This window comes from Colias eurytheme, chromosome 6 (assembly GCF_061535395.1).
Source record: "Colias eurytheme isolate Ceu_HAF_F1 chromosome 6, ilColEury1 Martin Lab GWU primary, whole genome shotgun sequence".
Taxonomy (NCBI): Eukaryota; Metazoa; Arthropoda; class Insecta; order Lepidoptera; family Pieridae; genus Colias; species Colias eurytheme.
This window is the reverse complement of record NC_142985.1, coordinates 12,321,905-12,348,367: the sequence shown is the minus strand read 5'-3', so window position 1 is coordinate 12,348,367 and position 26,463 is coordinate 12,321,905. Positions and strand designations below refer to the sequence as shown.

Genomic DNA, 26,463 nt, shown 5'->3' with positions numbered 1-26,463 from the left:
TTATCTACATTTAATGGAAATATTAAATATGGTGGCAAATATGCAAAATAATTTTGGTTTATAAATGAACTACAATCATTCTTTTGATGATATCAAATTTTTTTATTTAAACGCATTCATAAGATTGACAAATGACATGAAATGGAGGAAAGAGAAAAGGGATTAGGGAGGATTTTATTGAATTTTTGTTGTTGTTGATCGGTATGGAAACAGAAATGTTTTAAAACGCTGCATTAGTTATCATATCGAGGAGGCGAGATAAGAGAAGTAATTATTTATTTCAAACTATGACAGATACACAAGATGTTACAAAAAATCCGGATAAAGAAGTGCTAGATGACGAAGCCTTAGAAAAGTATGTTCAACAATATTATTTAAATATTATATTATTTTTATTGGCTTTTTTATGGTGGTATAAAAAGTCTAAAAACTATATTTTAATTTTTTTACCCTGTCCATTACAGACTAGCAGTTGAGGAGCTAATAAGGGAAGCAGTGCAAGGTGCTGCTAGAGCTGAAATAGTTGGTCCCTCCGGTTGGGTGAAGGGTCCTCAACAGAAGACCAATAAACGTTTCCTTGTCAACACACTTCGGAATGCCGTGAGCTCCAACAAGTACAATACCTCAAGAAGTACCCATCGGAATTCTCATAACAAATCACCCAAATACGACAGAAAACCAGAACCGACTATTAAAAAAGATAGATCAAAAAGAAAATATTAAAATGGCGGACTACGACATTGATTCTATTATTTCAAATTTATTTTCACCTGATGAAACTAATTGGACACCGTCAAAGAAAATTCCTATTATATTAAAAGAAATTGAAAAAGCTAAAGCTGAAATGAAAATATTTTTGAACAATAACGATTTTGATATAGCAGCTGTTTTGAAAGAGGGAAATGATTTGTGTGCTGAAAGTGAGGGTCTAGTCGAAGAAATGGAGGCTTGTAAACAAGAAATAGAAACAGTGACTATCGCGGAAATTCTTAAATCTATAGAAAGTCATGATTTGATTGCCAAGGAACTAGAATCAGTTAAGTTTGCATGTAATATAGTTAACGATATTATACATTGTGGGAAATATTTGAAAGAATTTGATGAGGGAAAAGAAGTCCAGAGCTTCACAAGAGCGGTGGAAGCTGTATATGATTTACTCATGTTTGTTGAAAATCCAACTGATGGTTTCGACCAGTTGGAAATATACAGCAACGCTAAAGTTACTGGACAATTGATTTTAGAAAATATAATCCGAGATTTGTTTTTGGAATGGGACAGAATGGTTAGTTTCAATTCAAGACCTGATGATAAAAATCCATCAATTACCACAGTCACCATAACATTGGCACTGAATGAATCTTTGTTTAGCATAGATGTGTTAAACGCTTTAGACAAATGTAAGAAACTAGACGAACGGGTCGATGAATTGGCACAATTTATTATGAAGGAGGTTCTTACACCATACATGCATGAGTATTGTCTCACTTATTCAGAAACAGATGACGTACTTGTTGTTACTGTGTCCATAGAAGATAAAAAGGACTATATGCCAACTTATGATGAAGTTATAACCAATGTTCGATTATTCTTCCATTATTTAAGCGAAAAGTTGACTGTAGAGTTTAAGAGATCAACAACAGTGATGAGTTTAATTGGTCGTCAGCTCCGTGACGAATTTACAGACATGATTGTTAAAGAAGTCTTCATTCATACAGTGCCCTGCAATATTACTGATTTACAAGCTTATAATGAAGTGACAGCGGTAATAGGCAATTTTCAAATGTTCCTATCGTCAGTGCACTTCTATCCTGAGGAGGGCTACTCTATGCTGGACTATATGGAGAATATAGACTTACTATTTGCCCTACGATCTAGCCAATATTTTCTAGAAACTGCTAGAAGTATCATGCTAAAGGATTTAAGTATTTCAATGTCGATTGGTGTGGAAAAGGTTCCTGACGGCGGTAAATTAAAGAGAGAAAGTGCTCAGGATTATAATGAAGCATTGGCTCTTTTGGACACAACAATACCAAGCAGTCTCTTCTATTTTCCAAGGTGTATGATATCCAAGACTGCACAGGAGTTATTAGATCATGTATATGGGGTGATGGAGCAAGCAGTTCAGTGTTCTGATGTGGTCTGCAAAAAGCTGTATAACACAGTGAGGTTGATTTTCGAATTGTATGACGCTGTGGTGCCGTACCATCATGAGAATTTCCTGCTCACAATTCCACAATATGTTGGTGAGTAACTAACGGAAATTTTTAATTTTGCGAATATGTATTACCTACTGTCATTGCTTATTGTATGTGATATTATGTATAATCATTTTTGTGATTTACGAAAAAATTTAATTTGTAGTGTTCTTCATATTTTTCATATTACAGAGTAAAAATATGTTATCCACAATCAGATGGATTAACTCTCATGTTTTCTGATTAATCCTTGAATGAAAATACAAATAAATGTAAAAATCGCAACTCTTATTACAGCTCTCTTCCACAACAACTGCATGTACCTAGCGCACAACCTGCAAACGCTCGGAGACAAATGGATGAACCTCCTCGAGGGGCGCGAGGTGACATACGCGATAAGCTTCGTGGATCTCGTACAGAAGATGAGGGACCTCGGATATAAGTACTTGACGATGCAGATGCAGCAGCAACGGAAACAGATATTGGATAATATACGGACGTCTGGTTAGTGGTGTAAATTTGTCTAAAATTTAACATATTAGTTTGCTGTTAATGTTTTGCTTTTTCAAAGTTGGTATGTATGATTTAAAAAATTACACATTTAACCTTTAATTATTGTAATTTTTGTGATATTTTCGGTATCATAATTTTTTTATTAGGATCATTTTACGATATTCATCCTGTGAAAAACATTTAATTTGCCTTTACGAAGAAAATTCCTAATCCATATTGGTTCCTGCCATAACTATTCTGCGACTTTATTTTGACGAAATCGTCGAATCATCGGCGTCGGTCACAGTAAAAGAAAAAAAAATAATTTCTAATATAATCTAATGTGCATAAAATAAAACACAAGAAAATGCTATAAAATCGTTTTATTTTAGATCTAAACTGTATAGTAGTGAAGGATGTGCTAAGCGCGAACGCAGAGGCGGCTATTCGTCAGTGTTTGCGGCAGTTGCAGATATTGAAGAATGTCTGGATAGGCGTGTTCCCCTCCAATGTGTTTACTAGGTAATTTTATTTATACTTATACGAGAAATGTAAAGGAAACATAATAAGATTACCGAGTTTTACTAGCTTTTGTACTGCTATTTTCAATTTATCCAAAGTGTAGTTTATATTATGAGCGTAAAAGTATTTTCTGCTGATTGTAATTGAGTATTTTTTTTTCTTAAAAGATAAAAAAAATCTATATACATATCTTCTCCATCTTTTCATCTAAATTCTAAAGTAATGAATTTTTTTTCAGACTAATGGCAACACTGGTGACCATGTTCCTGGACGAATTGATCCATCGCGTGTGCACAGTGGAGGACATCTCCGTGGAGATGGCAACCCAACTCACTGACATGTATAACCTTGTTGTGCTGAAGATACCACAGCTGTTTCATGTGAGAAATGTTTTAGTTTAAATTATTTAAATTGCAACGTAATTTTGCTATAACATTAAGATTTCAAATATTGTGCAGAAGCAAAATGTAAAGAAAATCGCATTGCTAATATTTTAGATAACGGCTAGTTACAATGTTTTTAAGAAATTAATTTGTGAGATATAATGCTTATACTGATATACAACTTTAAACTATTTTCATAACGGATGTTATACATATTTATTTTATGTTTGCTTCAATTTAATAATAATTACAATGTTATTTTATTTATAATACTTAAAATTCAAAATTCACATCCTCAGAGACCATCGGACGTCGAGAAGAACGTACCACCGTGGCTAAAGTTCAAAGAGTTGATCTTCGTGCTCGGCGCCTCACTACGCGACCTCGAGAGTCACTGGAAAGATGGCACTGGACCACTTGCAATTCACTTCAACACGGAAGAACTGAGGAACTTAATAAAGGCCCTGTTCCAAAATACACAATACCGCGCAAATTTCTTGTCAAAAATTAAATAAATGTCTATGTTTGTCTATGGTTCTTGTATTCGGTGTTTAAATTAAAGGTGTTTAATAGGTGTTTAATAGTTGTTTTATTTCTTTATTATTCAGTCACAGAGCAAGTAATATTGTAGAGATAAACTACGATAACATGGCGCGCCCCTCCAAATTACTGTTTCAATGTGTGTAGTGACATCCTTACGAAGGAGTTTGTATGTAGTTGTACGTATTCGTCTTTAGTACTTTACGTCCAGATTTGTTGGTCAACTAATCATACTTATGACTCGGCAACTTTGCCGAGCGCCCAAGACAACGCACGTGTCGTTTTCATAGAATACGTCAGTGCAGCGCCATTACTAATAATAATGAGCGATTAGAGCGTGACTAGTCGAGCAACAAATCCGTGGATTTGTTTTTGTTTGACGGCCGTCTCATTACGCACACATGCGTTGTGAATCTTGGTGGTGCATTGTAAATACTTTCACAAATACTTTCAAACGTTTTGAATTTTGGAGGGGCGCGCCATGTTATCGTAGTTTATCTCTAACAATTCTAGCAGTACGTGAGTACAACAAAGTCCCCCGTCCCTTCTGTTTGCGATAAATTAACAATAATGAATCCTACTAATATTATAATTATAAATGTGAAAGTTTGTGAGGATGTGTATATGTTTGTTACTCTTTCACGCAAATACTACTGAACCGATTACAATGAAATTTAACACACGTATAGAGGGTAACTTGGATTAACACATAGGGAACGGGAGCTATGCGGGTTTTTTTTGAAAACGCGGGCTAGTATATGATAAATTATCAATTAATATCTCGTTTTCACCAATGGATAGTGCAGATTTCGAGATGGATTTTGGTAAATAATAGGGAATATGCGTGAAACTCCAATAATTAGTCTCAAATATTTTTTTTAATAAACTTTATTACTTCTTAATGAAGCTCCTATAAATATTTTTTTATTTAAAATTCATTGAGAAATTAATTTCTAAAAAAGTCTATGAAATTCAAATATATAAAACGCGACACCATTGGGCAGAGCAAACGCATGAACTATGACGTCATAATGCATAAGGTACTGCATACGGTACCCTAAAATATGTCATTCTCTGTCTACGGTCAAATACTCAGGTCAAATATTAAATAATTTGGAAAATCCAAAAGTGCACGCCTCATAATTTTTTTTTAATAAATATTTATTAATTATTATTTTTGTTTATTTAATAACAATTAAACCACATCGAATCAGACCCTGAAAAATGAAAGGGTTCTATTCCTGAGCATACTCAAGCGTAAGAGAAAAAAAAAGACTCGATTAGTAAAGTATTTCGGTCGCTATCGTGTTAACAAGAAAAAGGATCCGCACATACAGACACACGGACGTCCAAGACAGAACTTTTTTAAACTGTTTTTTAACTAGTTTAAATAACAAAAATGACATCAAAAATATCATGAACGTTAAAAATAGTGTTTTTTCTTAATATGTGTGTGTATGTATTATCTTACAAGTGCAATGTATGATACATAAAGACATTTTAAGTTTGAAAAATCAGATGTTTTGCGCGAAGTGACAGTAGTACCCACCTCAACGCTTCGCTTATGAGGCGTGCAAAACTTATTCTATACAGACGCTTTAACTCTGCGTCAGTGTTGCCAACGTAGGCTTCTATATCCCTAAATTTAAGGGGAAGGAAACTTTACAGAGAGATTTCGAATTGAAAATTTGATTTTCTTGACTTAATTGTTAAATTGTTTGTTGTCATGAACTGAGACGTCTCACGAAGCGCGCCAAATGGCCGCGTGCTGAGAAATTTTTCTCGTGTTTTTCTCCCTTTTAAAAAATGTTGTAAACTATCGGATAAAAAAATCATGCATATTCCCTATTGAAGTATAAAGTATTAGATAGCGTAGATTTCGTTTAGGCACCCCCTGTGGGCACCCAATACATCAGCAAATATTTAACTAATCATTAATTTGGACCCGCACCACAGGTAGTAATAAAAAAGTAGTACTAATATCATGATACTTTCATGATATGAAGAAAAAAATATAAAATTCTGGTTACATAATTATTATTTCTTTAACATCAAGCTAAATTTAAATTATAACCAAAATCCCCATCGTTGTTCAGTAAATATCAGTTGTCAACTGTCAAGGATGAAAAAAAACTAAAAAGTTCAAAGTCAAAACAAAACTGCACCTGCACGAAATACAAAATACGATTTTATTTTTTCTAAATCTCATGAGTCTACATGATTATTCCATAAATACAATATTATAATTTAAAAGGCAGTGATGAATACTTTAAAAGTACTATTCAGGAACAGAAACACAAGTATATCTTTAATAAGCCGCACCGCAACAACCAAAAAAAAGATACACGATCCTAAGGAGGAGGAGCAATTACCAAGTAAATTTATTAAATATCGTACAAACAATACAAAACTTTAAATTCATAGCAATTAGTTTAGGGTTGGCTTTAGTTAACTGCCGCACGAATTTGTTGGAAATATTTATATTTTTAGTTAGCTAGGTAATGTAAGATTGTAATTCCAAAATATTATCGTTAGGAAACTTGTAGTTTTTTAGTTATTAATTTTTAAAGTTAATAATTTTTTGTGCGAAAAAAGTGCATTTATCCGTTTTGTTGTGCAAAAAAGCGGACCAAGACGTTCCATTTCACTGTACTGTGACTTTACGCTGCGGCCGGCGAGTGCCAAAAGCGATTTTAGGGCGATTCCTACTCAAACAAGTCTACGTAAGTAGGTTAAAAAACTATTAAACTTTTATTTTTAATATCCGAATAGGTAGCGAGGAGCGAAGCGACGAGCGTGTTAGGTTTACTCTTGAACTGCCGCACGAGCCGAGCGAGCGAAGCGAGCGTGCCGCGGCAGCGGCCGGCAAGTGCCAGAAGCGACTAAAGGGCGATTCCCACTCAAACAAAAAAGACGTGTGGCACTCGGGGACTGCCGCGGCAAAGCTATTGCATAGCATGCCTTCAAGCCGCACCTCCGTGCCCGTCGGAGTGGGGAGCGTGAGGTTTTTCGTTACGCAATTTCTGGATTCGGTCCCCGCGCTCAAGGCCCGCGATAGAAGCTATGCAATAGCTTTAAAAAAATCTATGTAGGTTAAAAAACTATCAAACTTTTAGTATTCAAATAGGTAGCGAGGAGCGAAGCGACGAGCGTATTAGGTTAACATTTGAACTGCCGCACGAGCCGAGCGAGCGAAGCGAGCGTGCCGCGGCAGCGGCCGGCGAGTGCCAGAAGCGACTTTAGGGCGATTCCCACTCAAATAAAAAAAACTACGTAGGTTTTCACAACTTGTTTGTATTTTATTTATGTATCGTAAAATTTTTGTTACACCAATTCCATACATTTTGAGGTTAGAATAGGAAAATTGATTTTTCTCCAAAACTATTGGTTTCCTAACTTTCCCCTTTTGGTGGGAGGGTCCCCCCCTCCTCCCCCCCATCCCCCACCCACAAAAAACCTATAATACGTGCGGCAGTTCTCTAAAGAAACCCCTTAGTTTATTTACAGATATTTCTGTAAATTCCTGAAGAAAGGGAATTACTGAATTACTTATATTCATAGTTTTACTTATTAGAAATTGAACATTTGTACTTATTTTGTGATTTTTGTGTATTAAAACTAATTGTAACTCAAACAGTACATTAATTTTTGATTTGCATTCAAGTGACCCAGTCAGAGCTTATTATTCGATAAAAACTGTATTTTGAATAATTTTAGGTATAATTTCAAGCATGTTAACTAATATATTTTGTTCAGTATTTCAGTACCCAGTGAGTAAAAGCTCAGATAGAAGGGTGTATGTATGGGGTCTGGCTGAGACAGGAGCTCTTGGAATTCACTTGCCGCGTGGAAAGCATAGATCCAAGAAATCATACAAAAATGATTTCAAACTGGTCTGGCATCCAATGAGATCTACTTTTTGTGAGAGATTTGATGTAAGTATTTAAAGTTTTAGTGACATATATCATTAATAGTTAACTATTGTACTTACGAGGATGGAATATTATTTATGGTTAAAGAAGATATATTTTGAAGAGAGAAACTTCTATAGCTGTAATAGACCAAATTGGCAGGAAATAATCTTGTGTATTCAATTTAGCAAAGTTTCTCTTGCTTATACTTTGCTTGTATGAAAAAGTTTAAATTTAAAATACAGTTTTAAGCTTTCATTTCTACAAAGCTTCCTTTTTAAGCTATTGCATAGCTTTAATCTCAGACTTTGCGCGGCGACCGAATGTAAAAATTCCGTAATGAAGAAACCTAACACCCCCCACTCCAACCGGCACAGCGACACGATGCTTTGCAATAGCTTTACCGTGCCAGTCCTCGAGTGCCACACAATTTTTTTTATATAATGTTTTGTTTACTTACAGCTATTATTTTCACTTGCAGGTCACACAAATAGCCTGCGGATACGGTTTCACAGTAGCGGCAGTGAAAACAAATGAGCAACATAAAGTATTTGGAACTGGAATCAATACGGACTCACAGATTGGATACCATGCACCAAAGATGGGACATCCTCTAGAAATGCTACTCAGTCCTGCGCCTATTTACATCCCTTATAAGTCATTGGAGAGTAAGGTGAATAGAAGTCTTTATTTGAAATTATTAACTAATTTAATTTTGTTTTATAGTTTTTATTGTTTGCATAATACGAATTTATTTAAAATAATTGAAGAAAAATTGGTCTCTAGATAATGTTAGAATTAGTAGGCAAAAATGTTTCTTTTTTTTTAAGTTTTTGCGGTATGTCCTTGAATATAAAAAAAATGGTGGTAAATGTAAAAAATATGTAATGATGATTCAAAAATGCTTCTAGAAGAAGTCTAATTGAATAAATAAATGTTTGAGTTTATATAAAAAATAATTTTCCAGGTAATTGGCTTAGCTGCCGGCCGAGCGCACACACTAATCCTAACAGACAACGAAGGAGTCTACACTCTTGGTAATAACGCATACGGTCAGTGTGGAAGGAAGATTAATCCCGCAGAGGAGTACCGTGGGAGCATGCATTCGCACCATATTAAGAGGCTCGGAGGAGATAATATTGTGGATGTGATCGCGGGACAAGATCACAGGTATACATTTTAATTTTTATTTTAAGACTATCTTTTTATATGTAAAAATTAAAAAACTTTTTTCAAAATCAGTTTACTTTTTAGTATATTATATAATATATAGTATAGTATAATATGCCATTTGGGCAATCATTTGATCACTTCACAAATGTTATCTCTTTATAATATTCGTATAGATTAAAGTAAATTGAATGCATTGCTAATGTAAAATATAGCAAAGGGCTTAATTTTTTTGCATTCATTGGAACTTAAACATTCTCAGATTCTCTCTCTCTTATCATCATCAATACATATAATAAAATTCTAGAAAAGTGGTGTCTGTACAATGAAAATATGTAAAAAAAAATTAGCAGGGGTTATTACTAAATCGATCCCAAACCCAAAACTGTCGTTAAAATTTTTTTTGTCTGTTTGTCTGTTTGTCCGTTTGTCCGTTTGTCTGTTTGTCTGTATGTTTGAACACGCTAATCTCAGAAACGGCTTATCCGATTTAAATGCGGTTTTCACTAATATATTGTGGTAATCTTCATTTAACTTTTAGTGTTTATTTCATGTCAATCGGTTTATAAATAAAAAAGTTATGACCATTTAAGTATTCACGGCGAACATTTGCTAAGGCATTCTATGGTACACTATTACACAATGTACGATAAAACGTAAGTTATCTGTTATACGCTACAGTTTTTTATTTCTATAAAATGTCCAGGTGATCATATCGAAAGTCCCCAAGGGTGGGGGTGGGGGGGTAAGCTGAGGTAGTAGGGGGGGAGGGGTCAAATTAAAATTATGCTTATTTTTAGGTAAATTTTATACATAAAATGTCCTTTAAATTATGTCGTATTATAATATTTTTAACCCCCGACGCAAAAAGATGGGTGATAAGTGTTTGACCGCTATGTGTGTCTGTGTGTGTATCTGTTTGTGCCACCGTAGCTCGCTAGCAGGTAATTAGATGCGGTTTTTTTGTTAGGCAGCATATTTTCCGACGCTGGTTCTTAGATAAACTGTATCAAAATAGGTTAATCAATTTATTATACCTAGGTATACATATAGAGGTAAAAGTAGGAATGAAAATAACTAAAGTTATCGAATATACTTTAGTGATTAGGCAGCATATTTTCCGACGCTGGTTCTTAGATAAACTGTATCAAAATAGGTTAATCCATTTATTATAGGTATACATATAGAGGTAAAAGTAGGAATGAAAATAACTAAAGTTATCGAATATACTTTAGTGATATATTAAATGAAAGTGAACGACCTATCAGTAACAATAAGTCAAATTTTATCAAAATCGGTTCATCCATTTATTTGATAAACGGTATAAAAGTTGTAGGTAACAAAAAAATTAATTTTGACTCAAGTGACATATGAAATGAAAGGGCATGACGTGTAAAGTATAATTGGACATATTTAATCAAAATCGGTTCATCCATTTACTATACCTATATATGGGTAAAAGTTGGAATGAAAGAAACGATTGTTGTCAAGTATACCTAAGTGACATATCAAATGAAAGTGCATAACGGGTGAAGTACAGTTATAGTTCTATTTTTATCCAAATCGGTTTTTCCATTTATTAGATTACAGCATAGATTACAGCGGTGATCAGATTACAAAAGTGGGAATGAACAATAATCGAATGTGGTCAAATAATATCTCAAGCGGCATATCAAAATATGAAAGATCAACGTGTAAATTACAATTAGTAATGTTTTATCGAAATCGGTTCATCCGTTTATTACACTTTAGGGGTGACAGTGGTTAGATTAATAAACCAAATGGAGCATCAAACGACAGGATATGTCGTATACATATAGGTACAATTAGATAATATGGTTTACATCAAAATCGGTTCTGCCATTTACTAGGGATGGAAGGAGTTTGAAAGTCTGTGAAAGAAGAGGGGGATATGGGAGCGAGAGGATAGCCACACCCTGGAAATTTTGAATTCTACTCAAAGCCACATAGGCCTGGCGCGGGCGCGGCGCTTGGCAATTACCACTTCTTTTGCCACTGTGGTCCATTACAATTTGTGCACGGTTACGGCCCAACTTAAAAGATGTCAAGGAGCAACAAACTTATATTATATAGATATCAATATTATGTAGGAATGTATTATGGAGGTAAAGGTAGGTCTCGCTCACTTGAAAATATTACATGAAAATAAGAAACCGAAGTTTAAAAATTAAAAAAAAAAACCCAACGCAATGAAGGAAAAGGAATAAATAATTTTACAAACTTCCCGACGATCTTTAAAATTATGATAATATGATAATGATAGTACCTATGGCAGCCCCGACGACTTTGTTTTTTTTATTTTTATAAATATTTAAAATGGTATTTATTTTCTATGGTATTTATATGTTCTTCGTTGCGTTGGGTTTTTGAAGTGAAAACTTCTTTATCGGCGTTGGGTATAAAATCTTAAACTCGCGTCAGGACACGTGGCCTGATCGAAAAAGCGTAAAGTGCGTCACACACGGTGAAGATACTATAATATTTTATCAGTATCTTAAGGTATCCGGTATCAGCGTTCTGACCATCATTTTTCTTTTTGTCATTGCGTACCTACTAAGACCCCTGTAGAACCGCCATCCTGTTACAAATGACCCACAAAATTTCGGGTCATTTGTATCAGGATGGCGGTTCTACAAAATATCAAACATGCTGAACGTTAATAATCAAGTTTTCACTTCTGCCGGCACTCCCGGAATGCAACCCGTCTTTTTTTTAAATTTAATTTTTATTGCACAGTCTAAACGGTTTAGTTACTACAGGCGCGAGACAGGAAAGATGAGCGCTGAGACAAACGTCAAAACGCAAAGGAATCCGCTACGATACTAATTGTCATAAGCGTATGATGTGTTTTGCACAATTTTATTAAATTGCGACTGGATGAAAATTTTGTTCGTGATCGTCGTCGTCGTTGGTAGGGTGAACAAATCTTTAGCAAAACATCATCAGTACGCTTATGTCAATTAGTAGATATCGATAGCGGATTATATTCCTTTGCGTTTTGACGTTTGTCTCGGCACTCATTTGCTGCACAATATATTATGTATTGTCAAAAACATCCATACAAGGAAGGAAGGAAAATAAATTTGCTCCTTTCCCTCCTGGTGCCTAAAAAATAATATGACATAATTTAAAATAAATTTTACGTAGAAAATTAATTAGGCATTTATTTTTTTAGCTCAGTTTAGTAATAAATTTTACTAAAAGTTTTTTTAATTATTTATGGTAGTACGTGTTTATTCAATAAAAGTTAAGTAGTAACTACTATGCAGTCACTATTCCACGCGGACGAAGTCGCGGGCACAGCTAGTTTTTAATAAAATCGCTCCGTTGCGACGTAATAGAAAGACAAACAAACTCCTTTATGCATTTAAAATATTAGTTTACCATTAAACATATCTCTAATTCACTGAAACAATCATACATTTGTTTTCAGCCTTTTCCTAACAGAATCTGGTAAAGTATACTCATGTGGGTGGGGAGCAGACGGTCAGACGGGGCTCGGCAAGTTCGAAGCTCAAGAACCACCAGCGCCCGTGTGTGGAGATATTACCAGTGAGAAGGTGGTCAAGATTGCGTCCACTGCTGATTGTGTGCTTGCGTTGAATGGTCAGTGATCCGGCTTGAAGGACCAAAAATGTTTAGAATTGGTTCTATGTAAATGGGTACATTATATGTAAATAAAACAGAAATAGTTTGCCTATTTTCGCTTTGTTGACATAAAAAAAGAATAGTTTCTTGTAAAATACAATATTTAAAAGGGAAACTCATAAATTCCAAAATTTTATCGCTAATCGAATTTTAATGATAACCAATAAAAACTAGAGTTACAATTAATATTTAGTCATCGGTAACATAATATTATATGTAACGTTATTAATATTTGAAAATATTGTGAAAATTATTAATGAGGTTTTCTTTACGATCCTAAATAAAGTATCCACAATAATTGTATTTCAGATAAAGGTGAACTTTTCGGTTGGGGTAATTCAGAATACGGTCAAATACCCATGTCTACAGACCAACAGCAAGTGAACACATCCTATGCTTTGGTCCAATTTACAAGAGGGTTAGGGAAAATAGTTGATATAGCCGCGGGTGGATCATTCTGCCTTATTTGTAATGGTAAGTCTTTGTTGTATTTTTTTTTCTTATAATTAAATACCAATTTTTCAATTTGAGGAGAAAAAAATGCTAAAGATCGTGTTTATTGTATAAATCTAAGTACGCTTACTTAGATTTTATATGGTTTTAGAAGGAAATTTATGCAATTAAACTATAAAAAATGTTTTTCTATGTTATTATCACTTACGTTTTACAAAGATATAATTATTAAATGTAGTTATCTGATCAAGATGCTATTTTTAAAACATTTTCTCAGTGTTTCAATTTTACCTTCAACATTATTTGCAGATCAAGGCGACGTATTCGTCTGGGGTTTCGGTTTACTGGGTCTCGGGCCGAACGTGCACCACACACCCAAACCGACACAGATACCTGCACCACTCTTCGGCAGAAACGAATTCAACCCAGAAAGTGTGGTGGTGAAAGTTGCTTGTGGTATCGGACATTTAGCAGCAATCACTAACAGTGGAGATTTGTACACATGGGGCAGAAATAGGCATGGTTGTTTAGGTTTGGGGCATGTTAAAGATCAACACTTTCCGTTAAAAGTTGGTATCGGTGCTCATGTGCTGTCTGTGAAGTGTAGTGTCGATCATACTGTAGCAATGTGTCGGCCATTTGCTTAGTATGTAAATTATTTTAATTTACGAGGAATGATGTATAATTTGTATTTATATAATGAACTAGCTGCGCTTCGCGGTTTTACCCGCAGTGCTCCACTCCTGTTGGTCTTAGCGAGGTGATACATAGCCTATAACTTTCCTCGATGAATGGGCTATCTAACACCGAAATAATTTTTCGAATCAAACCAGTAGTTCCCAAGATTAGCGAGTTCAAACAAACAAACTCTTCAGCTTTATAATATTAGTATAGATAAGAAATTGTTGTAATTGAAGTCAGTTGTGGTTTAGTGTGATTAAATATTGCACAATTGTTATTATAGGACTTATATTAAAATTGTTAAGATTATTTATGGAAAAATAAAATTGCCATATTACATTTTCAGTTTTTTATTTTACATTTAAATCCTATTTCCTAGATACCTTTGTCTTATGAAAATATCCTAGTTATTCTAATGTACACAAATATCTTTATTAAATTTATAACATTATCTTCAATATTGTTATGAATGTGATAAACAAACAATATTTACTATACAAAACCATATTATATTATTACCATCATCAACCATATAATATTTCACATGAAAAAATCAATTTTACACATTAATCAGTAAGACAGCTAAGACAGTTTTGGGTTTGGACATTCCAATACTATTACAGTATCAAATTGTTCCTTCAGTATTCACAATAAACAAAATATTTACACAATTCAGTTCACAATCCATTAAGCACTTCATATTAATATTTAACGTATTGAATGAGAAAGCTACCCGCGACCGCCGCCTCTCTTTCCCATTCAATACCACATGGACTATTGTTTGCACTCGTCATGAAACGGGTCGAGGGTGCGGAAGTCACGCCAAGCTGGTGGTAACATGGATGTATGATGTAAGTGACACCCACATCTCTTGCACGGCTCACTAAATAGATTCACATAGCTGTGCAACCAGGTCATAAATGAACGCACAGCCAATTCCGGAAGCATAGGGGAATAGAAGTGCAACATAGCTGCATGTGCGTTTTCTGTAACCTTCCTGAATACATTGTGACGTGATTCTGTCCACAGATCCAGTGTCTCTCCATAACCTTTAACCATCACCCACTCCATTAAGAGCCCTTTGAATGCTACAACAGCTTTCAAGACGTGGCTCAAGTTGATTTGGACGACGGCATTGCTAGCGAACGGCCGCGATATCGTTATTTTCATATCATTGTAAGATCGGTCTATGTTATTTATTACGTTGTCTACTTGTAACGGAGCGACGTTGTGGTTACTGTGTAGTTTCCCTCGACGTTTCGTGCTGCCAGAGTTAAGGTTCGATCTTTTGAGAGAGTTTTGACTTAACAATGTATGAGCAAACGAACTGTATTCGTGTATCTTATCCGTCCACTTGTAACTGTTTACTAACTGAGTGTACAACGCTTGCCGGTCCTGTGTTGTTTCCTGGCTTAAAAACGTAGTATTACCTAAATTGAACGGTGCCGTAGGTATGGGTAAACCGTTCACTGTTTGTTCCAAATCTCTTACGTTTATATTCACATTGTTAAGAAGTTCCTGGAGTTCTAAAAGGAATTTGTCTTTTCCGTCTTCTCCGTGGTCGGCTCTGAGGCCATTCGATAACGTTTCAAATACATGACTCACGCTAGATCGTAGAGTTCTTAGTGATGTTAAAGCGGAATTTAACTGATCAACATTTATTGTTTGATTCATTTTTATAACTTTAATTGCATCGGAATTAAAAAATACGTTCCTGTTGTTTAACAAAATGACAAATGACAGGCGCACCGGACAGGTGTAAATCACAGAGCAAATGTCAAACATGTCACATACAAACTCATGTCACAAATAATAGTAGACAAGGTATTTTGAATAGGTACCGATTTTGTTATTAAAAAAAATGTATGCGTGTACTAGAGTACACACGTAAGAAGTGAAACTTCTTTATGACCTTAAAAATGTCACGACTCACGAGTATGGCGTAACGCAAAAATGTCACGCGTACGGCGTAAGTCGTAACGCAAAAATGTCACGCGTACGGCGTAACGCAAAAATGTTACACTAAATTTTTGTCCAACCCCGATAAAGAAGTTTCACTTCAAAAAATTGATTACACAAACGTAAGGTGTATTTAGTGGTAAAATAGTAACGTAATGTTTTAGTTGATTAATGATGTGATATTACATTAAGTATTTAATAAAATATCACAATTAACAAAGACACCAAGAAATAAATTTTATTTAGTTCGATTTTTCAAATATTGACTTTTTCACCCATAACTTCAAAAGCTTGGTCTACATTCTCGGTTATATCGCAAATTTGTCCATTGTTCACAAGCCAGACGCTTCCACTTTCGCCATTTGTGAAACTTTCAACCACTCCTTTAGCTGCTACTTCGGCACTGTAAAATAAATTTGAAATTAATAATTAAAGGAAAGTATTAATTTAAACTTGCCTTGATTACGTAACGACTTACGATTGGAATGGACTTCTTAAGAGAATTTTACTCATCGTTTGCTCAGTGTCGCGAGTTATTTGTTCATCAAAGCTTTTCGATGTGGATACTATATTTGTCTGTGTAACTCCGAAACAAATTGTGATCACCCTCACATTGGTTCTAGAATAATATTCTTTAACCTGGGAATAAAAATATATATATTTGACGACGCGGTTGGCGCAGTGGTAAAGTAACTGCCTACTGAGCCGACGGTCCCGGGTTCGATCCCCGGTCAGGGCAAATATTTGTGTGATGAACTCAATTATTTGTTCTTGGGTCTGGGTGTTATCTATATATGTATTTATAAATATTATATTTATCGTTGCCTAGTACCCACAATACAAGCCTTAATTGAGCTTACTGTGGGACTAGGTCGATTTGTGTAATAATGTCCTATAATATTTATTTATTTATTATTTATTATTTATATATAATTAAAATTAAAATATGTAGGTACCTATTACATAAACGTTAAATTGGAAAAGGTTGACAAAAAATAAGTTCATTTTAAATATAAAGAAAATTTGATTTAAAAGAACTCACGCCAATTGTCCGTATTTAAGCAAAAAGGAACCACCCAGCAAAAACGCACTTCTGAGATATCAAAGGATTTACAAAAACATTTGCAGCTCTGTCAGATGAAGTAAAATTAAAATTTATTTTATTTAAATTCATTGATAAATTACTTATTTAAGTATGTGTATATAAATTTGCTCTGAATATTCTAAAACTTTCTAGATAATTAAGAAAATGTGCATGTGGTTCCTTTTAACATTTATCAATTGATAGGTTTTCTCTTATACAAAAAGGAACCACATCCCAGGGATTTAATGATATAAATGAAACTATGTATTTATAATATCGTAATTAAAGCTTTAATTAATAAAATATATAAAATAATACTTATATAGGACGTTTATTCGACGTTATCATCAAATTGGATTTAGAAATCCACCGTGTCTAGTCCATCTATGTGGTCTTCTATTGCATCATCACTAATGAGACCGTTATAAAAACTGTGCATCTTGTGGAATGAGATGTAATATGGACTGAATATCGCTAGAAGGTGAAGAAAGCTTCTCCAGAGGCAGCGACGTATAAGGTTCTTCGTTATCTTCTGTAATAAAAAGAAAAAAGCTCTAAATCAAAACAATAAAGCCGCGTGGCGACAGCAAAATATTATTAGTTCTTATAAAGCCGTGTCCCTACTAGACGACTAAGTATGTTGTATGTACATGCGCCATGTACAAAAAACTGGCTAAGTGCGAGTCGGACTCGCGCAACGAAGAGTTCCGTACCATTATGTATAAAAACGGCAAAAAAATCACGGCTTATTGTATGGGAGCTTCTTAAATATTTATTAAGCTATTGCATAGCTTCTATCGCGGGCCTTGAGCGCGGGGACCGAATCGAGAAATTCCGTAACGAAAAAACCTCACGCTCTCCACTCCTACGGGCTCGGAGGTGTGGCTTGAAGGCATGCTATGCAATAGCTTTACCGCGGCAGTCCCCGAGTGCCACACGTCTTTTTTTATTCTGTTTTTTAGTAGGTATTTGTTGTTACAGCGGCATCAGAAATACATCATATGAAATTTCGACTATCTAACTGTCACGGTTCATGAGACAGAGGGATAGACAGACGGACAGCGGAGTCTTAGTTATAGGGTCTCGTTTTACCCTTTGGGTACGGATCCCTAAAAATCATACGCAACAGTGGCAACCCTAGCAAAAAATTAAATAAACTTGTTAAAATTTTAAATTTCGCAGGCTAGGGCCTTGTTCCGGTCAAAACAGTAGCCGAGCGAGTTTTAAAATCAAACAAATAATTATATGCGCTGAATGTACTGTACTGAATCTGAATCTAAACGTATTTTACCAAAATAGTTGGTAGGTACCTAGATCATCGACAGTTATTTTTAAAACAGGGTTTAGACTTTAGTAGTTTCATCTCACAATGACAGATGAATCGTAACAAAATAACTCTTAATTCGACTCGCCGCGCCTTCGTGAACAACGACATTGTCTTTAAAATACGTAAATCCACAGAGGATTCCTCTTGTACTTACTTAATGAACTATCTTCTTAAAATCACACCACAATCGGGAATGAATCAAAAGTGGATAAAGCGTACCTGCATCTCAGATTCAATAAGTACTTAAATGCATTAAATAAAACTACTTACCCGTTGTATCTTCATTATTATCTTCGGTGTTCGTCTCCAATGCTTTTCTTACCCATTGCTTGCTTATTTATTTATTACTAAACATTTTCACATTTAATTTTAAAGGTAATTAACAAAAACAATAGAACTTACTTCGCGGAGGAAAAAAACACCGTCTCGTATTCGAACTACTTCGCTGAATGTCACCTATATTGACAGATGTTCGACGTTTTACTTAAAAAATGGATTTTTGCACTTTGAGCTATTTAAGTACTGAAATACGTTGCTTAAAGATGAGAAGCATTGTAACAAGTCAAGGCATTTGGTTCCATATAGCGATGATGGGTTTCAGAATGTTTTACAATATTTAATTTTGCATAATAGAACCAAATGCTTGTGGTTTTATTTTGCAATAAAAAATTACAATTAAATTATGTATTTATTTTACGCATAACCATACCACAGAAACCTGGTTCCATTTTGTGTATTAAAAATAATTGTTATTAATAGAAATATGTGTAATGTATAATGGTACCAAGTAGGTGTGGATCTGTTTTGTATAAAATGACATGATAGTAATATCGTTTATTTGTTTGAACAAAGCAGTCCCGTGGTGCTGTGGTTCGGTTTTGCTTAATATGTATTATTCGTTGTTGCTGGTGGTTCCTTTCTGCTTTTAGTATACCATGTTTCCAACGTAAAAATCATGTGGTTCTTGTTTGTATAAGAATTTAGACCACTTTTGAATGAGTATTCTTCAATAAAAGTAAAAAACGAAATTTGTCGAGTGGTTCCATTTTGCATAAATACGGACAATTGAAGTTCCAAAATGGATCAATGCACTCTTGATAGCTCCATATAAGAAAAGACCAGGAGTTAACCGAATAAGACCACAGATCGAGGATACATTGATGATGGTGCCTCCTCTACCACCTTTGTCCTTACGCATAAACTCGATTCCTCTTATTGATGAAGTTATGACTGCAGTCTAGCGAATGTGAAAAATATATGTGCTTAATTAAATGATAAGATTTTGCGTATATTATTTCATATCAGAATGACTTTTTCCCTATAGGTATTACTATATTCCCTTTTTTTTTTTTTGCACGCCTCATAAGCGAAGCGTTGAGGTGGGTACTACTGTCACTTCGCGCAAAACATCTGATTTTTCAAACTTAAAATGTCTTTATGTATCATACATTGCACTTGTAAGATAATACATTTAAGAAAAAACACTATTTTTAACGTTCATGATATTTTTGATGTCATTTTTGTTATTTAAACTAGTTAAAAAACAGTTTAAAAAAGTTCTGTCTTGGACGTCCGTGTGTCTGTATGTGCGGATCCTTTTTCTTGTTAACACGATAGCGACCGAAATACTTTACTAATCGAGTCTTTTTTTTTCTCTTACGCTTGAGTATGCTCAGGAATAGAACCCTTTCATTTTTCAGGGTCTGATTCGATGTGGTTTAATTGTTATTAAATAAACAAAAATAATAATTAATAAATATTTATTAAAAAAAAATTTGGAGGCGTGCACTTTTGGATTTTCCAAATTATTTTTTTATAGTGGGGAAATCTTCCAAAGATACCCACGGCCCCCGGGGAAGGAGCCGTGGGTTATGTCGGATTCTTACCGACTAAAACCCCACTGTGTTCCGTCGAGCCGCTTTAATGATAGGGCCGCGGGTATTTGTTGGAATTCTTCCGCGACTATCTACATTCACACCATTCGGTTTTTTGCAGGATTCGGTTTAGTGGTACCAGTATTTACGAGGCCGTCGGATACGACATTGCAAGATATGCTGTGTGAATACATTATACAACTTTCGGTTAAAAAAGTCGTGTCTCCGTGTGAATGTAGGGTGACGTTTAACATCTAAAAGATTAAATTTAACAATATGTTTTACTTACGAAATTTATATCGATTTCTTTTTTATACATTTCAAATGATTCGTCAGCTATGCCAGCGTTATTAACTATAACATCAATATAATCGAACTGTTTTCTGACTTTTTCAAATGCGCCCAGTAGTTGATCTTCCATACTAACATCACATTTTATAAACTCTATTTTATCTTTGCCATATTTTCCCGCCAATTTATGTACCAAATCATTCCCCGCGCTTTCATTGATGTCTAAAATTGTCACCTGTTAAAAGATCTCTTTTAAATTAACTTATTTCATGAACAATGTATATTTAGCAATTCTGTATTCAATTAAAGAAAAAAAATTGTATAGAAAATATAAAAGAGAGTCAATAGTCTGTAGCGACCACATTGAATTCTTAGCCCACCTTGAGGTGGGATAGGGAGAAACGACATTGATATTGATATCAATGTCATTTCTAATAATCAGTAGAACACACAAAATATTTTTCAAAAAAATAAAAATAGATTAGAGTAGGTACCTACTCTTTACTTGCCTTTGCACCTTCATGTAAAAATGCCTTAACGATTTCAGCTCCAATACCTACCATTAGCCCCGCCCGTCACTACAGCCACTTTATTTTCTAGACTGTTCATGTTGAATATTCCAATAGAATTATTATAATGTTTTAAAGACAAAGTATCCGCGGCTACACAATGTGAAATGTACGCTTGTCATTTACTTACAATTAATTTATATTATATAGGTAATGTTATTGACGAAAAATTATACTTATCTCTGTGAATAATTTTTAAAGTTCCGTATGTTTTTATTAATACGTACGTACGTACCACGAATTATTTAATGTTTATTTTAAATAAATCCTATAATTGAAGAAAAATATTTAAGTAATAAAAATAAATATAATAATTTTTCATCGCCTAATGTTTGTTCAATGATAATCTGCCAGTGTAAATTAGTACCTAGTGTATATATTTAGAAAGCTGCATTTACATTTTTATCTTTTAAAATGTTTACACAACTTTGTTAATACGTGTCGTTTTTTTAAATTAATTATAAAATACTAAAAATATAAGAACCAAACCAGTAAACATAATATAAGAACATTACTTACATAAGTTATTGAGAATCATAAAAACTTCGTAATAAATTCGATATTAAGACTTAGAAAAAACTTGTATTATCTCCAATAAATATGGCATTAATAATCCAATTGTAATTCGTTTTCGTTGCAAAAACTATTCATCGTCATAGTTACGAATATTTAATTAATACTTATTCTACCATTGCAAATTTTTATCAAACAATTTATTTAAATATTATGCCTAAAAACCTATGATAAAATAACAAATTTAATAGAACAATTTAAATGCTAAAATAACTGGTTTTAATTTAAAATTTTAACGTACCTTAGTTATTTGTTAATTTATTAAACACATTTTACTTTATCCAACCGCTTATAGTTATAATTGTAAGGTTATAATCATTGTTATAATTTATATTATCAACAATAATTATATTAATGTAAAGAAAATATCTATCTCCTATTTCATAATTTGATGTTCATGTGACGTAACAAAAGTGATATAAGTACAAAAAATAAATACGTTATTATATAGGTAGTAGCAGTAATCGGGGAGAATCCAAAAGGATTTGAATTAATTTTACATGATTTGGTAATACATAAATAAATAACTAGTCTCCGCCCTCCGGAATAATATCTATGAATTTCCTTGCACTGGCTTATGCACACTTGCTAACTTGTATCACTGATGGTTTAAAAATATAATTCGTTGCAAATTTTATGAAATATAATTTAGGTAAGTATATGAAGTCTGATAACATTTATAATAAAAAAAATGTCTAAACATTAACAATTATTAACATTAAAGTAATTTAAAGAGTGAAAAGGACTGCAGGATCCTATTAAAAAATGGGTGCTAATTAAAGTAACATTTTTAATTACCTATGCATAAAATAACTAATTTAATAAAAAAAATATAATATACACAGACTATCATTTAAATAAAATGATTTAAAAGATCATCATTCGTCTGAAATTCGCTGTGTGTATTCCTACTACAAGTAATAAAAATATTTATTTATTTAACAATTTTATGTACCATTACATTAAAAGAATTACATAATATTAAAAGAAATGGAAAAAAATGCATAGTACATAAGGCAACCTTATCGCTTATCAGCGATCTCTGAAATTACAAAAAAATCTCTGAAAAATACATGATCAATTTTTCAAACATTTATTTTTTCAGCCATAACTTCGAAAGCTTGGTCTATATTGTCAGTGATATCGCAAATTCTTCCATTGTTCACAAGCCAGACGCTTCCACTTTCACCATTTGTGAAACTTTCTACTACTCCCTTAGCTGCTACTTCCGCACTGAAAAAAAATAACAATTAAAATAAGTATTTTATTTATTTTAAATAAAATAATAGCCTTTTTATAATATAACGCTTATGAGTTTGTTTGTTTGCTTGCACCCGCTTATCTCAGGAACTACAGGTTCCATTTGAAAAATTCTTTCAGTGTTAGAAAGATCATTTATCGAGGTACGCTATAGGCTATACATAAGTTATTGTTTTTGTAAATACGCCTAGATTCTAGAATTAAATATATATTTTATGCATTTCATTTTTGTTTATAAGTGCATAATGGTAACTACTTACGGTTGGACAGGACTTCTTAAAGCAATATTTCGCATAATTTGTTCACCATCACGATTTATCTGTTCATCAAAGCTTTTTGTAGTCAGCATTATATTTGACTGCGTGACTCCGAAACAAATTGTGATCACCCTCACATTGGTTCTGGAATAATATTCTTTCATCTGTAAAAAAATAAATGGGCAAAAATTTATAAATTCATAAGATCAATTTTGGAAAGGGGACGAACCTACGAATATAAGGCAGTATTTCTCTATACCCTATGTGTTATTCTGATACTTAATCTACATTCTACATCACTGCCAAGTGTGGCCAAGTATTATCAAAATTAGTTTAGTATTTGAAATAGTAACAATCACACCTCCATCCGTCCTTACAAACTTTTTATAATATTACTAGGATAGAACGTGGTGAGACATTTATTTAGATATTACAAAAGGATAATAAAAGCTAGCGCACTACCGTGGCAGCCACTCCACTGTACAATGGAGTCCATCATATAAACGTGCTAAACCGGAAATATTTAGCCTTGTTCCATTTTCCACAAGTAATTTGGAAAGCTTTTTGCATTTAGATATATTATGATACTTACTATTAAGAAAATAAAATTGTACAAATGAACATTCATATTGTCATCTTTACTAATAGGTATTATAAAGCTGAAGAGTTTGTTTATTGGCTTGAACGCGCAAATCTCAGGAACTACGAGTCCGATGTGAAAAATTATTTCACGGTTAGATAGTCCATCTAGTGAGGAAGGCTATATGCTATATATCATCACGTTAAGACCAATAGGAGCGGAGCAATGCGGGTAAAACAGTGGGGCACAGCATTCCATGATATGTAAAAATTATAACACAAAATTTGCTACAACGTCTAAGCAAAATTAAAAATCGCAATTTATAAGCTTAATTATAAATGATTTAAAAGAACTTACCCCAATAGAGCTTCCAAAGTAGACCAAAGCGTTCTTGATAGCACCGTATAAGAAAAGACCAGGAGATATCCTCAAAAGACCACTGATCGAGGATACATTGATGATGGTGCCTCCTCTACCACCTTTGTCCTTACGCATAAACTCGATACCTCTTATTGATGAAGTTATAACTGCAGTCTAGCGAATGTAACAAATTATTTTAATGTATGAATCATGCTGCTATAAATATCAAGATAATTAACAAAAGCAACGTACATAATTATTGTGATTATAACAAATTAAGTTTGTAAAACGATTCCTAATATAATTTATTACACACTTTTCAAATTATTTATCGAAGAAAAGTGAGCGAAGCGAGAAAGTAACGATATTTTTACGCTCACTGATAAAAAGTTGTTCGCAAAAGTTTTGCCGATAGTTTTGACACATTTTTAAGATAAACATTGACCAAGAAAACTGGAGTGCTTTATTTTCTTTATGGTATTTTGTTTCTTAAATCCTACTCGTATAGTTTTACATGGTATTAAATTAATATACTATTAAAAAAAAATGTTGTGTGGTTTTATGAAACCACGGTAAAAGTGAAACTGTTCGAACGGTTCCGAACACTGCTTTGTGTAGCGCATGTCGCGTGTCGGTCGGCTGCCGAGTAGGTATACCTACTCGGCAGCCGCCATACACGCGACATGCGCTACACAGATCAAAAAGTTTGAGACGATGTAATAAAAGTTTCACTTTAAAAAGACGGGTTGCACTCCGGGAGTGCCGGCTGAAGTAAAAACTTGATTATTAACGTTGAGCATGTTTGATATCCATCCGTCTTACGCTTTTTCGATCAGGTCACGTGTCCTGACGCGAGTTTAAGATTTTATACCCATTACAGAAAAAGTGCTCAACGCCGCTAAAGAAGTTTTCACTTCAAAAATATTTTGTACAATTAACTACCATATTGACCCATAAATTATTGCCTTAGAAGTCCCTTAGCTTATGAATTTGCCCAAGTTTTAAAAGGATAATCAAAGGATAGTCATTATAAGTTTTACTTACGAAATTCAAATCGATTTCTTTTTTATACATTTCAAATGATTCGTCAGCTATGCCAGCATTATTGACTATAACATCAATATAATCGAACTTCTTGGTGACTTTTTCGAATGCGCCCAGTAGTTGATCCTCCTTACTAACGTCACATTTTATAAACTGTATTCTATCTTTGCCATGTTTTCCGGCCAATTTATGTACCAAATCATTCGCCGCGCTTTCATTGATATCTAAAATTGTTACCTGTTTAAAGATAACGATCTGTTTTAAAATCAACTCATTTCACATATGATTTTATTCCCAAAAATTAAGAAAACTTAAATTGTACTTAAACTATTTACTTGCCTTTGCACCTTCATGTAAAAAGGCCTTAACGATTTCAGCCCCAATACCATTAGCTCCGCCCGTCACTATGGCCACTTTATTTTCTAAACTATTCATATTGATATATTCGAATTTATTTGTATTGTTTATATTAATATCAATTTCAAAGCGTACACGAGCTTAAAGTACGCAATTCCAAATGTGCGCCCGTCATTTACCTTCATTTTAATATATATAGGTGGTGGTAATGACGAAAAATTGGATCTCTCAATCATAATCATTTTAAAGTTATACGTATGTTTTTTTCTTCTGATTTTTTTTAATTCATAGCATTTTTAGGGTTCCGTACCTCAAAAGGAAAAAAACGGAACCCTTATAGGATCACTTTGTTGTCCGTCTGTCCGTCCGTCCGTCCGTCCGTCCGTCTGTCAAGACCCTTTTTCTCAGGAACGCGTGGAGGTATGAAGCTGAAATTTATATCAATTACTCAGGTCTACTGTCCCTTGAAGCTGTGAAAAAATCAAACTTCTAAGCCAACGCAATCAAAAGATACAGCCGTTTATGCCGCAAATTTTCGACACTTGCAAGGGAATCAAAACCTACAGGGTGCTTCCCGTGAACTCAGAATCTTGAAATTTGGTACGAAGCAACGTCTTATAGCATAGACAAAGGAAAAATTACGAAAACCATAAATTTTTAGTTACATCACATAATATATTTTTTTTAATAATTTTAAACTTACTACACATTTCCTCATAAACGCGTAGAGGTATTAAATTGAAATTCATACCAAATACTCAGGTCTATAATACCTTTAAGCTGTAACAAAATCAAACTTCTATGTCAACGCAATCAAAAGAAACAGCAATGTACGGAACCCTCGGTGCGCGAGTCCGACTCGCACTTGGCCGGTTTTATTTTTTGTTTGTCGTATGTTTGTAGGTACAATCC

At 33.8% G+C, this 26,463-nt stretch overlaps 5 protein-coding genes and 1 pseudogene across 6 annotated transcripts; 3 read left to right on the top strand and 3 right to left on the bottom strand.

Moving 5' to 3' along the window:
- Positions 1–137: 137 nt before the first annotated feature.
- LOC149908087 (protein POLR1D-like) lies at positions 138–838 on the top strand. The gene is made up of 2 exons (XM_090103230.1): positions 138–355; positions 465–838. Exons 1-2 carry the CDS (start codon positions 288–290, stop codon positions 721–723), a joined length of 327 nt encoding a protein of 108 aa, XP_089959356.1. The 5' UTR covers positions 138–287; the 3' UTR covers positions 724–838.
- Positions 725–4,165, top strand: LOC149908086 (centromere/kinetochore protein zw10 homolog). Its single transcript, XM_090103228.1, has 5 exons — positions 725–2,243; positions 2,493–2,699; positions 3,080–3,209; positions 3,448–3,589; positions 3,892–4,165. Exons 1-5 carry the CDS (start codon positions 725–727, stop codon positions 4,105–4,107), a joined length of 2,214 nt encoding a protein of 737 aa, XP_089959354.1. The 3' UTR covers positions 4,108–4,165.
- A 2,138-nt stretch (positions 4,166–6,303) lies between these two features.
- On the top strand, positions 6,304–14,349 carry LOC149908085 (RCC1-like G exchanging factor-like protein). The gene is made up of 7 exons (XM_090103226.1): positions 6,304–6,507; positions 7,889–8,067; positions 8,525–8,716; positions 9,011–9,213; positions 12,668–12,840; positions 13,192–13,356; positions 13,645–14,349. Exons 1-7 carry the CDS (start codon positions 6,393–6,395, stop codon positions 13,980–13,982), a joined length of 1,365 nt encoding a protein of 454 aa, XP_089959352.1. The 5' UTR covers positions 6,304–6,392; the 3' UTR covers positions 13,983–14,349.
- A 1-nt stretch (position 14,350) lies between these two features.
- On the bottom strand, positions 14,351–15,787 carry MED27 (mediator complex subunit 27). Its single transcript, XM_090103227.1, has one exon. It carries the CDS (start codon positions 15,688–15,690, stop codon positions 14,791–14,793), a length of 900 nt encoding a protein of 299 aa, XP_089959353.1. The 5' UTR covers positions 15,691–15,787; the 3' UTR covers positions 14,351–14,790.
- Positions 15,788–16,187: 400 nt separating this feature from the next.
- On the bottom strand, positions 16,188–21,358 carry LOC149908083 (15-hydroxyprostaglandin dehydrogenase [NAD(+)]-like; annotated as a pseudogene). The gene is made up of 5 exons (XR_016456854.1): positions 21,061–21,358; positions 20,550–20,786; positions 19,450–19,623; positions 16,454–16,614; positions 16,188–16,378 (listed from the first exon to the last, which is right to left on the bottom strand). The product of XR_016456854.1 is annotated as a 15-hydroxyprostaglandin dehydrogenase [NAD(+)]-like (transcript).
- Positions 21,359–22,754: 1,396 nt separating this feature from the next.
- LOC149908082 (15-hydroxyprostaglandin dehydrogenase [NAD(+)]-like) lies at positions 22,755–25,629 on the bottom strand. Its single transcript, XM_090102644.1, has 5 exons — positions 25,534–25,629; positions 25,195–25,431; positions 24,148–24,324; positions 23,214–23,374; positions 22,755–22,926 (listed from the first exon to the last, which is right to left on the bottom strand). Exons 1-5 carry the CDS (start codon positions 25,627–25,629, stop codon positions 22,779–22,781), a joined length of 819 nt encoding a protein of 272 aa, XP_089958770.1. The 3' UTR covers positions 22,755–22,778.
- Positions 25,630–26,463: the final 834 nt, after the last annotated feature.